At 43.1% G+C, this 21,852-nt stretch overlaps 1 protein-coding gene across 4 annotated transcripts in view; it reads right to left on the bottom strand.

Moving 5' to 3' along the window:
* Window positions 1-271: 271 nt before the first annotated feature.
* The window catches only part of NEURL1 (neuralized E3 ubiquitin protein ligase 1), a 122,696-nt gene continuing 101,115 nt past the window's right edge, over window positions 272-21,852 (bottom strand). For 2 of the 4 annotated variants that reach the window (XM_083441539.1, XM_083441541.1), the window contains exons 4-7: window positions 18,550-19,230; window positions 8,866-9,012; window positions 3,211-7,225; window positions 272-3,061 (exon numbers count right to left, since the gene is read on the bottom strand). In XM_083441539.1, coding sequence (XP_083297665.1) covers window positions 6,984-7,225; window positions 8,866-9,012; window positions 18,550-19,230 — 1,070 coding nt within the window. In that variant the 3' untranslated portion in view covers window positions 272-3,061; window positions 3,211-6,983. The remainder of the gene's footprint in view (window positions 3,062-3,210; window positions 7,226-8,865; window positions 9,013-18,549; window positions 19,231-21,852) is intronic. The other 2 variants (XM_083441538.1, XM_083441540.1) reach the window with 1 other exon arrangement.

The raw sequence follows: 21,852 nt of genomic DNA, 5'->3' as shown, positions 1-21,852 counted from the left end.
CCTGTCCCTTTGGACCAAGATGTTTCTCACTAAGAAATGTCATTCTGTGTGAAGGAATGTCTTGTTCATGTATGATCAGAAACAGTTTACCTAGCAGAAAAGGCCCTCCTGTGTTCAATGAGACAAGCTTCCAAGTTATGTGTGCTTAGGTTAGTGGCATTTGTTTCAATAAGTGGAAATAGACATACTTCACTGACTCCTCTGCTCATTGACCATTGTATTGTCCCCCCCCCAAAAAAAAAAATGTAAGCATCCCACACTAGCACCTCCATGGCATACCTAAATCAACTTTATTCACAATCACTGTTATCCAATTCTCACACTGAATGGAATAGTCTTTTTTATATATATTGTGTGTGTGTGTGTGTGTGTGTATAAATAGATATATAAACAAAACACAAAATTTGTTTTTAAATAAAGCAATTAAAAGATAAAATTCTCATTTCCATGACATTGTATCACATGAATTCTGGATCCTGACACAAAAATACAGAGGAAAATGAAACCGATTGTGATAATGCTCCCATTGAAATGTTCTTCTGCATGAACTGCCCTGCACTTCTTTTTCAGTTTCTGTAAGCCGCCTCCATCTTTGGTCCTCAATAAATACATACATATCCCCACACTGAGTGGAAGGAGAATGTGCTCCCTTTCACACTCCTCCTTCCCTTGAGTCCATCTTCAGCCAGATTTCTGTATGCCCAAATACATTTTTGTGCACAGATTGGCCTTCAAGCTTTGAACTTGCATGTGCAAAAGGGTCTTGCTGCTAAGGGGGTCAGGGGGAATACTGAATATCTCTTTAGGTGGAGGGAACTGGGTTAGGTACATGTGGACATAACCCTGAGCAAGTCAAAGCTGGCAGCAACATGATTGATTTTCTCTTCAGCTGTTGTGTAAGGATTTGAATTGGGCCCTTGGCTTACCTGGATAAAAGAAACAGTTTGCCTCTGGCAATGAGTATGATTGACCTTAGTTATGTGCTCTTAGCACATGTTGCCAAAAGCTTTTGTTTTTAAATTAAAACTTTGCAGACAACCATGTACCCCTTTAGCATGGACATCCACCCTCTTTCAGACACTTGTACAGTGTGGGGTTCTCTCTTGATTCACTTCAGTCCAGCTTCCCTTACTGGAGTGGAACCAACTTCTCTGGTTGCCAAAAAGCTAATGAGCGGGAATATTTTCAAGTCAAAACAAAAATATTTCCTCCAATTATTATGGTTTCAGAATGCAGCTCCTGCAACACCTTAGGAACACATGTAATTTAGTTACTTTGGTTTATCACAATGAATAACAGATTAGGCAAAAAAACAACAACCATTCTTTGTCAAGGCAAACCCTTTATTAGGGACATAAATTGGATCCATTATTTGTTTTAATAGGCTGCAATGAAGGAAGCATTTTTTTTATCGACTTCAAAATATTCCTACTCATTAACATGGGGAGGATTAATTTTAAAAGTGGCTATTATAGCAGGCACTGCAATCTGAACAAGTTCCTTACCCCTACTTTGACACTTCATAGGAATGACTCTGTAAGGAATACAGCATTTCAGACAAGAGCCCACTCCAGCAGAAGCACAAAAGGAGATCGTAAGTATGGCTCACCTTTTAAAAGCCTTACATTCAGAGTTGTATGTGAACTTCCTCTCAGTCAGTGACTGACATTTGCAGGCTCAGGGTTTTGTTTTCCCACAAGGGAAAATGGAATGAATAAATCCAGGCCTCATATTTCAAACAGGTTATTTGGGCAACCATAGAATTGTAGAGTTGGAAAGGGACCACAAGGGTCATCTAGTCCAACCTCCTGCAGTGCAGGAATCTTTTGCCCAAAGCGGGGCTTGAACACAAAGCTGATTACTCAAGCTCCCCACCTGAACGGCACGTGAATGAAGTCCACTGTTGAACACGTGCATTTCTGGATTAGGGCCCATCTATTCAGAAACTAATGACATTTAATTTACTAGGTAAGAGTGTGCAGTCATTTGAAACATGAATGGAAAATTAAATGAACCTCATTTACTCATCTGTTTTTATAGTAAATGGGAATTTGAATGAAAATTAAACTAAAGTTCTTACTCTGTTTTCGGCTGCATTGCTTTTGCATTGAAAAAGTCTATGCACAGTTCAGAGAAATGTCACAGTAAGGGGGAAAGAGAGAGACCAGTGAAAGCTGTGTTCAGTTCACAGAGCATCTAGCCTGTGCCTCGGCCTGCTTCTAAGAACCTATAAAATGGGGACCCATTCAGTGGGTCTAATGCCCTGGGGAGGTAGTAGATTGCATACCAATTGGATAGAAAACATCCAAGTTAAAACAGAAAACTGCCTGGGTCTTCCACTGAAAGCAATGGGAAAACAAATAGAAAATTAAACAAAAGAAACATTAAAAGTGACAATGAACCGAAAAACAAAACTATTCCTCACACACCCCTAGGTGTTTAGAAATGTGTGCTGTGTAATTTTACTAGCCACAATTGTTTGTAAAATAAGAAGTGTGCTCCCCACAGAAGTGATGCCAAAGGGATATTATTAAATGCATTTTCTAGAAAACAGCTCTTCTAGAGGCAATATTTTTCTCATGCACAATAGCAGCATCAACTACACACAGCATTTTAATTATGAATTCATCATTTGAAGACATGTTGCTAGTTTCTATGGCATAGTGTCCTAAAATATGAAGCCCTGGGCTGAAGTTTCCCAAAGCACCTTCTCATATTAAAATACATTCTAGGGAAATGTGAAAACTGACTGGCAAAATCTGCCGAGCCTAGGAGATGTTTGTGTTGTTACAGTACTTTAAGCCTTTGGCTATCCTACCACACCGTCTCTATTTTTAAAGAATTGCTTTCTCCCCCTCACCCCATCCTTCTCATCTATCGATATGCCATAATAACAATATAAAATACGTTAATTCATCTTTTGATATCTCCATTGCTATTGTGGATGCAACAATGCAGAGCTTCACCTCCGATTTTAGATACTATGTGAAAGCAAGCTATATAGCCACAAATACCTTGTCCCAAAGCCATATATATTCACTTATCTGCTCATGTGGGGCTCCTGTCAGTGGCGTAGCGTGGGGGGTGCAGGGGGGGCCGGCCGCACTGGGCACAACATCTGGGGGTTAGGGTTAGGGGGCGCAAATCCACGGGTTAGGGGGCGCAAATTACTTGCCTTGCCCCGGGTGCTGACAACCCACGCTACGCCACTGGCTCCTGTCCCTACACTCTGCCTCAATCAGCTGAGTAGAGGCAGCAAATATTTTATTGGGAAGGAAATACACATGCAGACCTAATTCCTCTCTTCAGATAACGGAGGGAACTATTCAGGGAAGAGGAGCTCCTTGATCACAAAAAATCAGAACCAGATCAAGGGGAATGTGTCTAGCATGAAATCTCCAGACGATGCCGGCCCTGTCTCTTCCCTATGTTACTGCATATTATGTCTTGCCCCAACTGCTGAAACAAATGTTATCTCTCTCTTTTTATACAGTAGCTGTGGAGGAGACTGGATTTGATAGGAACCTTGCAGAATGAACGCAGCCTGTTTCTAGCCGTGATGGTGCAAAAAGACTAACTCCAAAGTAAGTGGGCATATGACTACAGCCTTAGTTTGTCATTTTCTTATCTACTTATGGCCCTTGGGCAGCTGTGGGGAACCTTCAAATGTTGCTGAGCTGTCATTCTGATCTTCCCTGACCCAGACTGGTCATGGTGGCTGTGGCTGATGGAAATTCAGCAACTTCTAAAGGGCCAAAGGTTCCCATCTCTGCTATAGGGCATGAAAGGTAGTACCAGATGTTCTCTTCACACAACTTATACTGGAATAGATGCAATGAACTCAACGGAAGACAACGCACACACAGAGTGAGAATGGTCTTGTCAGATCCTGGTTCAAATGATCTTATGGTGCCACAGTAGGAAAGGGCTCCTGCCTTGAGGGGCATAAATTAACTTTCCATGTTCTACTTGCCAAAGGCAGAGATAAATCATATGGTTGTCCCGTCTACATCTGGTTCTCTTATGTCATGGGCTATGGAGTTTGAGGCTTTGTGCTCATTTTTAAAAAATGCTTTGCAAGTGGTTGACACTGCAGAGGGCCAGATGCAAGTTACTAGTGGAATGGGAAGCTCTTTAGGGACTCGAGTGCAGTTAGAGAGCACAGATGAGCACCTCGAGGTGGCAAGACAAAAAGCAAGACACAATGGTTTTTGGTTGGGGGGGGTAGGAAAAATGCTAATTTATGTGGGCCAAGACTAGTGTGAGTGAGCAAACTCTTAGGAACTATAGCTTCTATTTTTGGTTTGTGACTAGGTGAGTCAGTTTTCCTTTATGCAAGGGATTGCTACAATCCACCTGCATTGTTTTTTATTCTGAAGTGCCTGTAACCTATCACATGGTACAATATCCATTGCCTTGATAAGGGTCTACTTAAGATTGACAACCAACAGCAAAGTGCTTGCTGGCTCCCAGCCAGTGAGGAGTTGGCTGTGTGCAAATATTCAAAGTGGCATTTGCAGTAACATTCCAGCAGCTGGATCCAGTTCATGCAATGGCGGCACATGACCAAGCCAGCATGGACGGAGGGCCAAACCAGGCAGGCTTTTCTTTTGAACACCACATGTGCAGGGGGTCATATGCCCAAACAGAGGCAATTTTAACTGAGGCCTTTTCTGCACATCCAGCAACATGGACACTAAATTTCAAGAGGGGCCATTGCTTAGTATTGCACATCACAGTATCTTTACAGATCATGAGTCCTAGGGGCAAGTTGACTAGGAATGCCTGGATGGAGGGAAACCAGTTATCTATATTCTTTGGACCACACCTGCATGAGGCAGGTGTCAATGAGGTGGTTCAGCAACCACTGTGCTGATCCCCATAAACCAAGGATGGGGGAACTTGCGCCTCTCCAGGTGATGCTGTACTACAGTTGCCAACATTTCTTTCCCTTGGCTATGCTCACTGGGATGTATGGAAGTTGAATGATATCTAGAAAGCCACAATTTCCCCATCCCTATTGTAAACTGTGGATTAGCTAGGTCCAGCACAGGCTGAAGCACCCGCAAGTGCTCAGACAGCAAGTACTAGAAGAATCAGTCCAGTCCAGGAATATTACCATGCTGGGTATACTTCAGACAAGAGTCTCCTAACTTTTTCCTTACAGGCAGCGGCTGCTAAGTGTTGCAGGGAACTGGGTCTTTTAGAAATGCTGTGCCCCAATCCTCTTGTGTTTTTTTAAGGACATCTGTATTAAAGGAGTTTTCTGCCTTCCCAATATAAGTTGGCCATCATTACATTTACAGCCTCAATGCTATACAGGCAACTCTCCATTTGCACAGGGGCTGCATCCCGCAGCGAAAAACGGCGCACACACAACATGGGAATTGCCTGTACATTTAGCCTGGCGTGACTCTGATGAGGGCAAAACTGTCCACTAAGTTGGTGAAGCGAAACACTTTTCATTGGGGGGAAATGAAAATCTCAGACACCAGCAATCTGCTGTCCCTTTCTGAATGCTTTCTTAATCTACCTCTTTTCTTACCTAACTCTCTCTGGTGTTCATATTAGGGAGCTGAGGCTGATGAACTGGGCTGTGGGTTTCTCCCAGCTGGGGTATTTGGTGGCATTTCAGAAGTAGTTAGCCCACTTGGTGGCAGGTGACGATAAGCTGCAGTTCCGGATGCATGTGGGATTTGTCAAATGGAACACAGAAGATATGGAGCTGCTGAAGAATGAGGCCTTGTTATTGTCCATCACAGCACAATCAGCTGCAGCAAGGCATGGAGGGAAACGCCAAGAATTCAGTCAAGCCAGGTAGATTCACAGTGCTGGGAGCAAGAAAGGCCAGAACAATTGTCCTTCACATGTTGGGAAGAATACTTTAAAAATCCTTCATAAAACCAAATAAACATTTTTTAAAAACTAAGACAAACTGCTTCAGGTCTCTCGTTTTTCATGATAACAAAATAGATGCAGCTCTGTGTCACACATTCAGCTTGGCCAAAGGTTATTAAATTACCGATGCTTTTACTTTCCTTAAAAGCAGAGACAGATGTTCAGTGTCCTGATAAAAGGCCTTTGTGTGCCTTCTTCCTTATGGCTTCTAAAATGTACTCCATCATTTGCAGAAAACAGGTGTGAAGGCACCCCTGTTGGCCATTGAAAAAGCCTCCTGGTGCAATGCTTTAAAAAGAAGAAGGAAACCAGCAGGGGGAAATGCTCATAAAGGATGCAGTGTCATGCTGTAGCACTATCAGCAGCTGCTTCCAAGGGTGGGGTGAACAGACTGGATTGGAAAGGAAGAGAGCATTTATAGAAAGTAGAACTTGAAGGCTGTCAGTTAACAGTGAGACTCCCATGTGCAGCACAGTACAAGAAGAAGCACCCAAAGATCACCTTCCTTAGCACCAGCATACGCCACATTCTCTTGGATCCAGCTGCCACTGATGTGCATTTGTGGCCACTAGGAAAGCTGGCAGAGGCAGTTCCTTCCCATCGGAATAAACACTTGCAAGAGATATTTCTATGGGGGGAGGCCATCCCTCTTGCTCTGGCAAGTGGTTTCAGTGCTCACATGGCTTGTTCTTTTTCTCCACTTAAACGTCCAAAATGTTGAATTCATTCACATAATGAAACTGCTAACATACCCAAGAAAATCTGATTATTCTGCATCATTTGATCCTTGCAGGAAGGTGGGTGAGTGGAGCCAGAGCTAGGGGAAGAGGAGGAATGCAATTCAACCTTTCTTGACGGATGCACATCAGATTGTTAGTAGCTCTCTGCTAGATGCCAAGGAAGGAAGGAAATGTTTAGACCTCAAATTTCTGGGATTTGCCCACATGTAGCAACATTCAGAGTTAGTTGCACAGGGAAGGATGGGAATTTTGGCAAGCTGGACAGCCCCTCCCCACCCTGTTCTGTTGAGTTGTCATAAGAGAGCATGTCCTCTGCTGCCCCTACCCTTTTCCTGCCATGCTGCTCTAGGTGCTGCGATAGGTCTTGATGATGTCCTTGATGGCACGTCTGCAGATAGGACAACAAGCATTGGCCATCTTCTTGAGTTTGAGCCCGCAGGTGTAGCACAGACACATATGTCCACAGGAGTAAATCACGGTATCCACCATGTTCTCATAGCAGATGGTGCACTCATCATTCCAGGAACCTGAGATGGAGGGGGTAAGGGGGGACTCTGGCATGCTGACGGGAGAGTTTGGAGCTGTGCCTGCAATACAAGAAATGCTGTCACTCTTTTTATATGTCTTCATCTCTACCCAGGGATATCAAAAACAAGATTGCTGGTCCAACACATCATATTCTAGAGGTCAAGACAATGAGAGAGAGAACATCACCCCACTTCTGTAACTCCCAGATGCATCTATCTGACCACTATCAGGATGGCCAATACTGTGTCAGATGGACCATTCATGGGTTCCAATATGTCACTCAATGTACTCAATTTCCTGCAGAGGTCAAGATTATCCTCCCCCCCCCCCCCGCAGTTTCTACTAAAATGTGATGGCCAGCCATGACTTGATAGGATGCTGCAATACCAGTACAGAAGCGCAATAAGGACTTCAGAACGTGGCGTCCTCCCCCTATTGCTAGTAGATTTCCCTAGCTCCTGTAGTCTTTTCATCCATCTACCTCTCGGTCAGTGTCAAATATATTCCAAAGTCACTGTTGGCTTGGATCTTGGAAGCAAAACCCATTTGTGCCAAAGAAAGAGGTGTATACAAATTAGTGCAATATAGTCTAGTCTCAGAGTCTGGGGGCTCATTGGGCATATCAATTGGATTTGAATGTGTAACCTGCACACAAACATGCAATTGCAGAAGTGTTACTTTTCTCCCATAAGTGGATTTGGTTCTCTGTCCGTGTCTGTAAGAACTGAAGTACAAAACTGCATCTCCAGACAACTGTCTCATTGGTCTGTTGGGGTGGAGGGTATCTCTTCAAAGTGATGAACACTGGGCATTGATAAATTTCTAGAGAACAATAACTTGCCACAAGGCCACTTCTAAAGCCCCCTACATCCATTATCTGTGTGAAAGTATCACCCTGTACCTGCAGAGGAGTAGAAACAGGCTCTGGACCTGCATCTGGCCTTGGGCATGTGGCCTAGCCCTACTTATAGACGTCAATGTGGTTGGTGTAGTTGTCTGCAAGGAAGAAGCAGCTGCACATTTGTAGGGTTTCACATGATCCAAACACCTGCTTGCCTGTGTCCCGAGTGCACAGAAGCCTAAGCCTAAGCTTAGTGTAAGTCAGTCCTTGTTTATGTGCAAGGGATAAAGAATGGCAGGCAGTGTGTCTGATCATTGGGGTCCACTCATCAAAATTCAAGTACAAACATAAGAAAATCCTCCTGGATCAGTCCAGCATCCTGTTCTCACAGTGCCTGCAAGTAGGACCCGAGAACAAGGTCACCCTTCCTTCCTGCAGTTTCCCGCAACTGGTATTCAGAAACATTACTGCTGCCAACTGTGGAGGAAGAACCAACATGGCTTGCATCTAGATTTGTGTCTCAACTAAAGCATCCACGACAGGTGGCCATCCAACCTCTCCAAGGAAGGAGAGAATCCATTCCACTGTTGAACAGCTTTCTCGGAAGCTTACAAAATTATGTTAAAACAACAAAATATCACCAATACTGCACCATTATAAAATCTAAAATCACTTTTAAAACAAAGAAAAGAGGAGAGGAATTTTGCAATGGCAAATGAGCAGAGATCGAAGCCTGCCCCAAAGTGCAGCTCCTGCACTTCTTGGGGCAGGAAGGGAAAATGAATTTAGGAAGGGATCTTACAAGGTGCGATAATTGAGGCTGGAAGGGGTATAGTTTGGTGCTGTAGAAGTACTTACCACTGACTGAGCTGCCAAGTGGGCCAGATCCACATGTACTCAGGATGGGATCAGAAATGCCACTGCAGAGGACGGAGGGAGAGTTTGGAGATGAGGTGGGTGAGCTTGGTGCAGAGGGGCCCAGTCGCTCAGCCAGGAGAGTAGAACCTGCAGAAGGAAGTGAAATGCTGGTATAGCTTCAGTTTTTTACTGAGAGGTAGTGTGACATAGTGATCGGAGAGGCCCAGGTTCAAATCCCTGCCACAACAACTGCTCAGCCACAAACTCACTGGTTGTTTCTGGACAGTCCCTCTCCCAGCCTATCCTACCTCATAGGGTTATTATTAGGAGAAGTGGGAGAAAGAGAACCAACCTTTTTGGACGAGTGGCAACATTTTGAATATTTAAAGAGTGCTGGGAGTACCGGTCATAAAATGGTTACTCTAGAGATGGAACATAGCATAATATAAAATTCGAGAGACAACCAGCCCTGACAACCTTATGCTTATCATGGGAAGACAGCTACGTCCTGCTGGTTATGGCTATGGAAATCACACAATACTTAGGCGCACACAGAAAGAGAGAGAGAGAAACCCACACTGAGGCTGTCACTGTCTAACAGCAACAGGGGGCATTCCTCAGTATCAGGGAAAAATACACAAGGTCACCACACTACACTGACTCTCATTTCACAAAAATTGCTCAGAAAGTATTTGCACTTTTTATCTCACAACTTTCTTTCTGGGAGGGCAAGAGACTTGGCTATTCTTTTCCTGAAAGCTCAAAGTATTGGTCACCTGCCCTGGGGCACCAGTGAAAGCCTTCCTGGGCACCATGGAACCTGTGGGCACATGGTCGGCAACCCTGACCTACACCGAGAAAGAAATGGGTTATAAATAAACCAATACATTATACAATTAAATTGTAAGATTTGGCATTGACATTAGCTAGTTAGCAATTCTGGGCAAGAGCCTGGAATCCTAACTAGGGATTTGAACTGCTGGCACCATTGTTATTTGGTAAGATACCCACCCATGCTGCTTCGCACAGCTCCTTTTTTGGCTACCAAGAAGCCCCTGCGGCTGGGACGAGGGGGCTGATGGAACTGCAAGTATTGAGATGCGTGTTATTCTAGATATCTGAGCTGTGGAGTGAGAAATAGCTGTCATACCCAAGGCTCAGAAGACCAGAGGTTTGCGTCAAAACACCCTGTGAGCAGTATCTGCATTCTGTTTGCTCTAAACACATCAATCACACATTGTGCTTCTGTTGCCCGGCACTCACTTATTTCTGTTTACATGGAAACAATCGCCATGACACAAGCCTCACGTAACTGCATACTTTTTTAAAAAAGTCAAATGAACAGAATGAGCATGGCATCAGGTGTGACGAGGAAACAGAGTGACAAAGAGAGAAGGCTCCAAAGCACAGCGGCAGAGCGTATGTTCTGTGCGCAGAAAGACTCAAATTCAGTCCCTGGTATCTGCAGTTTAAGAGGATCAGGTAAAAGGTAACGCGAAGAAGATCTCTGTCAGTGACCCTGCAACGCTGTTGACAGGCAGACTAAATAGGCAATGCTGGACCAGATGCACAGGTATAAGGCAGCTTCCTATGTTCCTAAAGAACAGTTTTGGCCTCCGTCTCAGCAAGGAAATGCACAGGCTAATGTCCTTGCATCAGGAGCTTAGGCATCTAAGATGTGAGTGTTAAACTGGACCACAAGAGGCATCATGGGGTAAATATATACCAGGTGCCGATGACCTTCCCTACAGAACCCCTGGGAGTTAAGATTAGCAGAGGGTCCCTCTTAGTTGTTCCAGAGGTTTATGGGATGTGTAGCAGCCCAAGAGGAGACATTCTCAGTGGCCGCCCCTAATCTGTGGACCTCTGCCCCCGCAGAGCCATATCTGCTGTCTTCATTATACAACTTTTGGTGAATGCTGAAGATGCACCTCTTTACCCTGGCTTTTGACACCTGAGATGTATATTTTTAGGACCCACCTTGTTTCTGTGATTGCAAGTTGATTTACACTGTTTCTAACATTGCGTTTTAATTGTAGCCCACCCTGGGACTTTAGGGTGAAAGGTGGGAAATTAATAATACCAATACTATTATTATTATTACTACTACTACTACTAATAATAATAATACATCACTATGGTGGAACAAATCCCATACTCATTCAAATTCCCCTTTTTACATTCATTTTAAAGGAAAAGAGACATCTCAAAAGTCTGGGCTTGGCAATCCTAACAGAGAACTGAAAGCAGCAGTCCCAAATCCATTCCTGAACCCTATTTTATAGGCCAGGGGAGGCAACAGAGTCCAAGCTGTGTTCCAACATTTGTTCTTTGGAAACAAACCTTATGACAATATTAGGCTTTATGGTAACAGCTCTTTGCCATTGCTGGTTTAGCAATCTGCTATGTTGATTTTGCCATTTTTAAGGGGATATAAATGGCAATAAAATAAGTAATGCTTCCCATGTAACACTGCAAAATGCCAAGGTCATTGAGGACAACGTTCTGAGGAAAGGCAGCTGTTTCTAATGGACCGTTACTCAATGTCAGATTTTGGCTAATCATGGCAGAATCCTTGGCTATTTTGTTCTGGCAGCCAATGCAGCTCTGGGGTGTGTGTGTGTGTGTGTGTGTACTGATTAGCATTAAGTTCAGTAAAGTGGGTGGGCAGGATGGGCAGAGAGGAAGATAGCTTCTGGCTCAAAAGCTGAGCAGGGCTGACCATTCCCAACCAAGTTCACAGGCAGATTTTGTTTTCATTGGAAGGCAACTGTTGATCTCCATTAGAAAATACTACAGTGGTATCTCTGGATGCGAACGGGATACGTTCCAGAGCCCTGTTCGCATCCCAAAGCGAAAGCAACCCGTGTCTGCACGTGCGCAGGTTGCGATTTGCCACTTCCGCGCATGCGCGTGATGTCATTTTGAGTGTCTGCGCATGAGTGAGCGGCGAAACCTGGAAGTAACACGCTCCGTTATTTCCGGGTCGCGTAACCTGAAAACGCTCTACCTGATGCACATTTAACCCGAGGTATGACTGTACTTCCATGAATCCTGTATTGCTCCAATTGAAAAGAAACAAAGTGTAGAAAGAAAACTGCCCCATCCATAGAACCTGATCAAAATGGCTTGATAGACCAGGCAAAATGTCTTGATAGACCGGAGGGTTGCTAGGATGCTGCCCCATGTGTGTGGCCTCTAAAACAGATTTTGAAAATCTGTTTGAAGTGACCCATTTCTGTGGAGTGCTGCAGTGCTGCCAGACATGTTGAGCTTGGGTGCCTACAAGGGCTCAGTGAAATTTCAGGCCTGTGCTAGACCCTTGGATAATGACTGTAGCTCAGTGGGAGGTAGCCATGAATGGTTTCTCTGACATTAAAGCATTGTCTATCACAGGCATAGGCAAACTCGGCCCTCCAGATGTTTTGGGACTACAACTCCCATGATCCCTAGCTAACAGGACCAGTGATGACATCAGTGATGATGGGAATTGTAGTCCAAGAAACTTGAGGCTTTCTTAGATGTTTTAGAGTTTCTTCTCAACCACCACTATTATCAGTGTCATGGGATGGTCTGCTGCAGCCCTGTGCATAACCCTGTGTAAACAGGCCTGTTTGCACCAGTGACTGCTATCTGAATGTTCTTGGAGGCAGCCTACCCCACACCCATTCCTCCAATCTGTTCAAATGAAGGGAATTGCATTGTATATTGTAAACAGCCTAGCAAGAGAACAGATCTCATATACACACAACAAAGAGAGAGACATTAAACAGCCAGCCAAGAAGTATACAAAACAAAAGGCTTCCTCTCATATTTTTGACCTAAATGAGGCTCCATACGCAGGGAGCAGCATGGGTTATATGTCCGTGCATCAGAGAAATACCAGTTTGTCTATCTCGTGGTGACGGCATCAGCAGGAATGCTGGGCAGCTTCACACAGTGGAATCAAGCAGCCTCCAGTTTAATTCCCCATAATGTTCCCAATGCTTCAGGGCATTCTGGGAAATTAAAATGGCAGCCCATTTCCCCTAAAAAGGGAACAATTATAGCAAATTAACATGGTGATTCCCAGATCCAGGACGGGCCTCAGTGGTGGGTTTTGTCAGGTTGCTAGGGCAAACCACGCCCACATTCCCCAAAGGAAACTGCTGATTCTGCCCCCACACAGAAAGGGACTCTAGCATGGAGGGTAGCAGGGCTTCAATCTTTTGCCTCTCTTTATAGTCCTAATCTAGCATTCATGAAAAAATGGTGTTCCGTGGCAGCTGTGATTGCCAGTGCTGCCAGGAACATACCTCCTAGATTCTGCTGCATTTCAGTTAGAGATGTACTGTACTCATTCATACACATGCAGTCAAAGTGCTTGTTCACATTTTCAAATATTTTATATACACAAAGAGCTGGAACCCATGCTCCAGGCTGATTGATCAGAGAGAACTTAAGCTGCCAAGATGGCAGAACTTATGATGGCCAAGAAGGTGCAAGTAATATTTTTAGAGCACCGAGGCCTCTGTGCTCTCAGTCCAAACAGGTATGTTTCTTCTCCAGGGTGGAACTCTGGGAGGAAACATGGAAAACACACACACACACACACACACACACACACACACACACCAGGTCTGCAAGCTTGAATAAGAACTTGATAGCCAGTACAAGGTGGCTAGCCTCTCAAGTCCACTGTCACAAAAAATCTCCACCCAGCCCTCCATCCTTGGATTAGCTTTGCGCTTTGAGAAAGTTACCATAATAAGGGATGAATGAATGGCTAAAAGCATGAAGTTTGGACAATGATTTTTTCAATGCAAAAGATGTAAACCTGCTGACAGAACAAGGAAGGGGCTAGATTGGTTGCTGAGACAGCATTCAACCCACTGGTACAGTGGCAAGGCCAGGTTCACTGGGATGCACTGTGTGAGCTATCTTTATCTGATTATGATTAGTATTAATGTATGAATAACCTTTCACATAAGTCTCAAAAGTGGGGATAAAACATTGCCCTGCAGAATCCCATAGCATAACTGTCAGGGGGCTAACAAGCACTTTCCCAATGCTCAGTCCCATAGGTAAAATCAGAACACAACCTGTTCTTAATATATTCCCTCTTCTCTTGTATCCTTTTGGGCAATAATGCCTCCATGATGAGCTTATCCATGCTTACGCATGCTTACTTAGGCACTTGTCAACAGGACCTGCCTGCCCATGAGGTATGCTGAGGCAGCTGCTTCAGGTGGCCAAAGTTCATGAATAAACGTAGTTAAATGGCCATTCTCCTGCACTGCTGTTGTGGCAACAGCCTCTAATGTCTAGGCATCAACACTTGCAGCAAACATCAGCTCTTACTCATTTCGTTTTCTTGGCTTTATGGGTTGTAGACACATATGTACTGCCTGAATAGCATTTCCTGCCAGACTCACTCAACTTGGACATTTTTGCCTATGGACAATATTCAACTAAATCAAAGTCCTAGTGCACGGATTAGCTCAAGCACAATGGGACTTTCCCTTCTTCTCACCCCACATGCACCCTATGAGATCCACGAATCTCCTCTTGAGGTTGAGGGAGCCCCCAGAACAGATAAAGGGGGGCATGGGAGGAAGAGAGGGGGGGTGACATTCTGTTGTGCAAGGAGAAATCCTTGCACTAATAGAACATCCACCTTAGGTCGAACAGAAGCCTAAGGAGGTTGAGACAGACAGCCGATTCACTAATTCACTAAAAGCACACCAGAAAGTTTGATGCTTTAAAATTTACTGCAGATTTTGCTGGAAGCATCAACCTGCTTTTTACCAGGAAATTTAGTCCATTTTGTCACTTGCACATATGCAGAAAAATCTAACCCAGCATTTGTGCAAGAAATGGGGAAGCTTTGGCTGCCATGAACAGGCACATCAAAATTCAGAGAGGATGATAAACTATCTTGTTTCCAATTTATTCGATATACCCAGGCAAAGGCATAAGGGAGCTAATATATAATTATTACTAACATCCCATTTCATCCAGAGCTGTTTTATTATTCTGATGGAGAAGACAATTAATTTGCAATCTCACAGAAGGAGAGAACATAAAGTTTATGCCTGCTGTGTAAGTCCCTTGACTATAACATCATATCAGTTTTGTTTGTCAAACTCAATCTGTTAATTTTTTTGCTTTCTTTCTCTTCATTTCTAATTTTTTCAACCTTAAGTTCAGTTCTTTGCATTACCACATAAGTGGAATATATACTTTTTAAATACAAATTTTGCCTACTGTATACATTTTTTGCAAGCAATTTCCCCTAATATAATTAATTTTGTATGCTACTTTCACAAACATACGCACAAATATATGCAAATTTCCACTGATATTTGAATTTCTCTACACATTATTTGGTTAAAGAACTGAATCACAACATTCAGAGAATTTCAAAGAATAGGTACAGTTCATCTGTTAGTAAGTTCGCATTAAAATGAAAACTGAACAGAATCCCCCCCCCTTCAATCATCTTGTGGATTTTGTCCATCATCCATGCAGATGGAAGAAGATGGGCAACTGGAAGCAGGGAGGGGCACCAGAATTGATTTCCCCTCCCCAGCTGCTGGGTGCTCTACCAGCTGGTGTGATCAAGAATTCCTAGGTCAAGGATAAATTCAGATAGGAGGGTGAGATCACACCCATATGCCGCAGCCTCAGGTACTTGCAAAGGTGGCAATCAATGAAATTCCTTATACCAGGTTGTGATGTTTGCACATCTAGTCCAGTACAATGTGCTCTGACAGGCATCATTGAATCACAGAACTGTAGAATTGGAAGGGACCCAGAGGAGTTAGTACTCCAGATTCTCAAGTAGAGGTCTTTCCCATCACATGCCACCTGATTCTTTCAATGGAAGTACCATTGGACTATGCTCTACCACAAGACTTTGGTTTCTCCTGTCTCTGCACACATGACCCTTCCTCTGTCGGGACGAATTATAATATTCTAGGGAGACTCACGCAAGGAAACAGTCTCCCATGCACATCGTTGATTCACATGTTCATCTGCTTTGTGGTTTAGATGTACTTAGCTCAGCGGTGGCCAAACTTGGCCCTCCAGCTGTTTTGGGACTACAATTCCCATCATCCCTGACCCCTGGTCCTGTTAGCTAGGGATGATGGGAGTTGTAGTCCAAAAACAGCTGGAGGGGAACGTTTGGCCACGACTGACTTAGAATGTGCATCCTCATCAGAGGCAAATAGTTGTTAAATGCAACTGATGGTCCTGTATTTATAGCTGGATTGAGGCCATTATTCTGAGAGGACAGATTATCTATGGGGAAAGAACAACTAGACACCAACACAATCAGGATCAGAAGGGAGAGAGTGGCAAAGAAAAATGACACCTCTGGAACAGATAAGCTATAAAGATGTTGCAGGGATTGAGTCCTAATATGATTATTTCCCTGCCATCTGGGGATTAGCAATCTGTGGCCCACCACATGTGGGGCTCCCAGCACCCTCAGCCAGAATGGCCAATTGTCAGGGGTGGTGACTAGATCTGGAGGGCCACAGGTTGTTAATCCCCGCTTTAGTTATTTCAATGCCACTGACTACGAATGTTTCCATGGGTGATGCCTAAACTCATTTCTGAATGAAAAAGCATAGTTCTCCAATCAATTTAGAAGCAGCAACTCTTTTACATTCTATCCTTTACTAGCAATATTCACAAGTGACATTCCAGATGAAAAGGCCTTCTCAGCATAATTTAAGAAAACACATTGAGAAGGAAATGGAAAGCCAGCCCTAAGCCTCTTCACACCGCATGTTTCTCCTCAAGGAAGGCTCCCCATCTTCACAGAAATTGTAAAGGGGCAGATTCCAATTTGCACTAATTTCACTTTTAAATGATGCTAAAAATGAAGATCTGCTCAGGACACTATGTAATGTCAGTGCACAGCCCTTTAGCACGTGATGATTAAACCCCCTCGAGAAATGCTTGCTAATCATTTACATTACTAATGTATACTTAGCTTACAAGAGAAGAAAAATAAAAATAAAATTGAGCCTGATGGAATGGCTCACACAGCATTTAACACAGCTAATGCCTTTCTAAGATGCACTTAAGGCTTTTTTAAAAATAATAAAAAAATGTTTTTAGACATATACCAGAAACCCCAAAGCTGCTGCTTCCAAACATATTTCTATTAAAACACTAAAGTGCTGTCTGCCCTGCAGTTTTCTGAATACTTTAGGCAGTGATGTGCCTCAGATGATCTGCTTGCTACATTTCTGCCTATTTAATGAGTCCATTTCCCTAAACACAAAATTAAATACATGGCTCACAAAACTTGGGGGCACCCCAGAACAAATGCTACATAAAGGAAGAGACCCATTAGGCACATTTATGTGCATTCATTGTCTGCATTTGCCAAACTTTTCTTGTGGTGTATTCATTTTAAGTTGCTGGTTAATAGCATTTTTCCAAGATAACACAATTGTTGCAAGTCTTAAGAAGGGTGGTTTTTCTGGTGTGTTTTCTTAGGGATTTAGGCTGCTTCTGTGATAAACACAACTACACAGGTGTCACCTTCTCATAATTGATCTGTGGCATAAAAACTCACTATTGATGAGGTATCTCAGTTGTATCAAAATTAATGCATTCATTCATGTAGACCCCGGAATCTGGTGAATCTCCTCAAAATCCCAGAACTACTTTAGGAAAAGGGTTATGACACTACCAAGGACACTCCCTCCTTTTGCAGAAAAATGGCCCACCATTTAACTAACACTTTTCCTTTCCTTATTAACTCATTTTTTAAAAGGCTCTTTAAAAGCTATGTGCTCTACTTCTACAGTGCTGAGGAGCACATTTCCCTTGGTGACTTAATGATATTTTTTCTAAGTAGCATATACACTGTCTAAATCATTAACATCATCACAACATGCCAGTCACAGTTCCCAAAATGCAAGTTTGCTTGTTAGCTCTGTTCTTTTTTTGGTAAAAATTATTGTTTGGGAGAAGCTATAAAGCAGTAAGGATTAGATTTCTCAGAGCAAATAACTACTTTCTGGAATCCAAGTCATATTAGACAAACATTGGTAACAAGCCATAAGAATGAACACTCATAATAGTATGTCTATGTAATATATTAAACTGCATGGCTGGATTCTTAACTTCACATTTTATAGCAACATAAGGAAATGTTAGGCTGTTTACTTCAAATGCTATCACCCTTACAAGCCTTGCTCATGTACTATAGCACGGTGTACCTCAATGATAAATGTGTGAGATTTTAATGTTATAAAGCCATTTGCTTATTTTCTTTTTTTGCTGAAATGCTGGCTGCACATGCTCTTTAAATGAAGCCAGTGGTCAGCTATATTATTTTCTTTCAGTCTGTTCAATTTTGTGGATAATAGGGAAAAAAGAGAAGGCGAGTGTCTCCATAACCCCCAATAAATAAAAATTACTTACCCTTTTTGCCACTGGAAAGTCACCACTGGCAGTCTTGATGGGATGCCCTAGCTGGAACTGCAGGTATTGAGAAGCAACCCTGCTTTCTCCATTCTCTCACCTCCAACATCCAGTGCAAACAAGACAGGACTTGCCACAGAACCTACTTTGCCTTTTCTTTGCTCACCCCAGTGCTATATTCTAGTGCTACCACTAGCCCACTCAGCCCAATCCACCCACTTACGTAACACTGCATGTGGAAAGAGGCACACATACCCAGGACTCGGATTTGCATGACTGCTCCATGTAAACCAAAGAACATCCACAGTGGCTGGGAACAGTCCACGCACACCTGCATGCCGGCGTTTGCTCCATTGTGGCTCAAGTGCAGTTCGCCTTCTGAATTCACCATGAATCCCAAAATGTCTCCACTCTGGAGAGGCACCAGGACCCTACAAACTGCCCAGAACTCTTTCCGGTCAACCAAAGACTCTGGATTATAAGGAAGGTCGCTGGGCCTCAGGGTGCTAGGATCGCAAGTGGTCACCCCGTAAGAGAGTGTCCCAGTACGTGAAGTGTTGGATTTATTAATCTTGACAAATATGGTCTCATTGATTCTAAGGGGCCTGCTGGTGAAAACCAAAGTTCTCTCTTCTCGAGCATGCTCCAGGCGAGCCACTGTCTGGTCATCCAGGATTTTAATATGGGCTCCCCTGAGCTGATGGAAACGGAGGTCACTTTCAAGCTGGGATGGGAGGAGGTGGGATTGTTGAGAGTTGAGGGAATTCTGTGGAATGGGACACATGGCAGCCATGACATGGAAGTTCTCCTCCTGGAGGTTGAGGTCGCAAAGGCTCACAGACAGACGGGTGTCCTCAGTCTCCCTGCGTAGTGAAGGCCGCCGGATAGCCGTGAAGGATCTTGGACGGAGACAATCTGGAGCAATAATTTCACTGTCTGAAAATCAGAACAAGAGAGGGAAGAGATCACCTGAGGATAATGTGAACGTCTAGTTTACATTATCAGTTCCTCTATGAGCAATGCAAGCTTTTGCTGTCCTTCTACATGATAATCATCTCTGTAAACATTTCAAGTACCATTTCAGGCAGACTCTCTCTGAGTCAGTATCAGATATTGAGGGTGGGGGGCAACACTTGGAAAAGTGAATCAGATGGTAAATAAGCAGGATCCATGAAGAAACCACTGGCAGATTGCTGGAGAGCCCTGAAAAGTTACGCTCTGTCGACATCTAGAATACATTTCATGGTAAAAATGAAAAGGACAGCTGAGCAGGTATTTGTCTTTAACATTTTAGAAAGAGGAGGGTGAATCCACAGCTATGCTTGTCCAAACACATTCCCTTTCTTTCCAGCTGAGTGGGGAAAGTGGAGTTATGCCATATAAAAGGATAACTGATTCAGACAAAGTGGCCTTGCAAATGCATATCCAAGATGAGAATAATGGCTCTAACTCCACTCAGAAGTTGTGAGAAATGCCTAGTTTACTGGTGACTGTTTACAATGTTGATGTACTCTTAAATTTACTGCTGTTCTTAGGCTGAAATCCTATACTACCTGGGAGTAAATTCCATGGCACTCAATGCAACTTCTGGGGACATAGGGTTGGATCTAGACTTGATCTCACTTAAGAGTAGATCTACTGAAACCAATGAGGGAATTTAGTCATGACTTACTTAATGCCAACTGATTTTAATGGGTCTACTCTAAGCAGGACTAAGTTGCAGTCCAACCCAGTTTTTTAAATAGTATTTTACTGAATTTTTATTATAGTTTTATGTTTTTGTTATCAGTTCCATTTGGGTGCCATTGTGGCAGAGAACACAACTCATTAATTTATAAAAGAAATAAATAAACATTTCAAATTCATTCATTCAGCAAAACTGAGTTAAGATTAGTACAACTGAGAGTAATGGAGTGGGACTCAGTTGTGGCTAATATAAATCTCACTGACTCCAATAAGACAGTCATGATGAACGTCACATGTTATGTGCTCTGTGTCCCCCCCCCCCATATACTTTACTGTATTTGTTCTACAGTTTAGTACAGAGGATAGTGAGGTTGGATCAGTATTTTATCTGGATTTCAGGTAAAGTTTCTCATGCATTTTATCTACTTTTTATTTTATCTTGTCATATTTTCAAAAGTAACAGAAAGCAGACAGCAAATCAGGAAAAACTAAATCATCACCATCATCCCATATTAGCACAGTAAAAACAACAAAAAGCACTACACACAGAATGCAATGAAGAACCTTAAGAACCTTTTTTTAAAAAAAGAAAATCATGGAAATATTTTTTGAACAGACCTTTTGAAATAACTCAGTTTTTTACTAGCTTCCTAAAACAATAAAAAGATAGAGCCTGGCAAATATTATATAGCCAATGTGATGCTCTCCTGAAGTTGTTGGATACCTCCCACCAGCCAATGGCCAGGTATGATGGAAAGTGCTGTCCAATAACATACAGAGGGACCATTTCAGCCACAAGCAGAATTGCAACTGACATTCCACACCTTCAGGAGTACTTTTTCTATGCATACAATCTGCTAGGTTCTATGTACATTGGTGGGTGTGGCATAGTTGCTGTGGGCGGGGCCATTTGAAGCTTTACCACAACCTTTACAATGGCCAAATCTACAATTCTATGATTCTATGACATCATTTATGACCCCTGCTTATTTGTGCAAATAATATTTTCATTAGTGAAACCTCTTTTCTAGCCGTATGCTTTAATGAAGGGCAGCATGACACTATTAACACCATTGTGCTATGATGTCAGTTGATTTGTGGGCTGCTCACTGATAGCGCTTCCAGTCAGCAAGACACCTCAGCAGGGTTGTTGTCTTGCCAGCTTTTTTGTTTCAGTGAAGTACTTCCCTTAGGACCACAAAAGTATGTCTCAAGTGAGTGCTGACAGGCAAGCCATCTGTCTTTGATTTGGTTTATAAAAAACATTTCAGCTGCAGGGCTTGTTCACGCTTATGGTTTACTCCTAAGGCTAAGTAATTAGTCTGTTGCTCACTATAAGCAGAAGTATGAATGCAGCCATTCAAGGACAGCTGTCACAATCCCTTAGCAATTCCCCACCACTGCCACCCCGGTATAAAGTTTGGATTAACCTGCCTTATCCAACTCACTGAAGTTGTCTGAAGCCTAAATTAGACATCATTCTAATTGAACAGTTAGCAGCCACATTCGGGGGTGCTGTTGTTGTTGTTGTTTTTAAAAAAATACCAGGTCCATTCTCATCCAAATGGCAGTGCCCAGTGAGGGTCAATTTAACCCCTTCCTCCTCAGCCAAACTCCACACACTTACGCTCTGCAGTGAGCCTTAGGAGAAAGAAAAGCCTGCACTGGGGCTAATCACTCAGAGACCTGGTTTCCCCATGTAGCAGCATGGAGTATTGTTCTACTTCAAGTGGTGTGTGTGTGTGTGCGCGCGCGCTACTTTTGAAAAATACTTTTTAAAACTCTCTTTATAAAGAAAATGGTAAATTATCAGGAACTGGGCTAGGTTGGGCTGATTTTTATCCTCATTGCACTAGCTGTATAACGAACGGC

This window comes from Podarcis tiliguerta (genome assembly GCF_965153285.1).
Source record: "Podarcis tiliguerta genome assembly, chromosome: 5".
NCBI classification, from domain to species: Eukaryota; Metazoa; Chordata; class Lepidosauria; order Squamata; family Lacertidae; genus Podarcis; species Podarcis tiliguerta.
The sequence above is the reverse complement of the archived record's forward strand: the minus strand, read 5'-3'. Positions and strand labels throughout refer to the sequence as shown.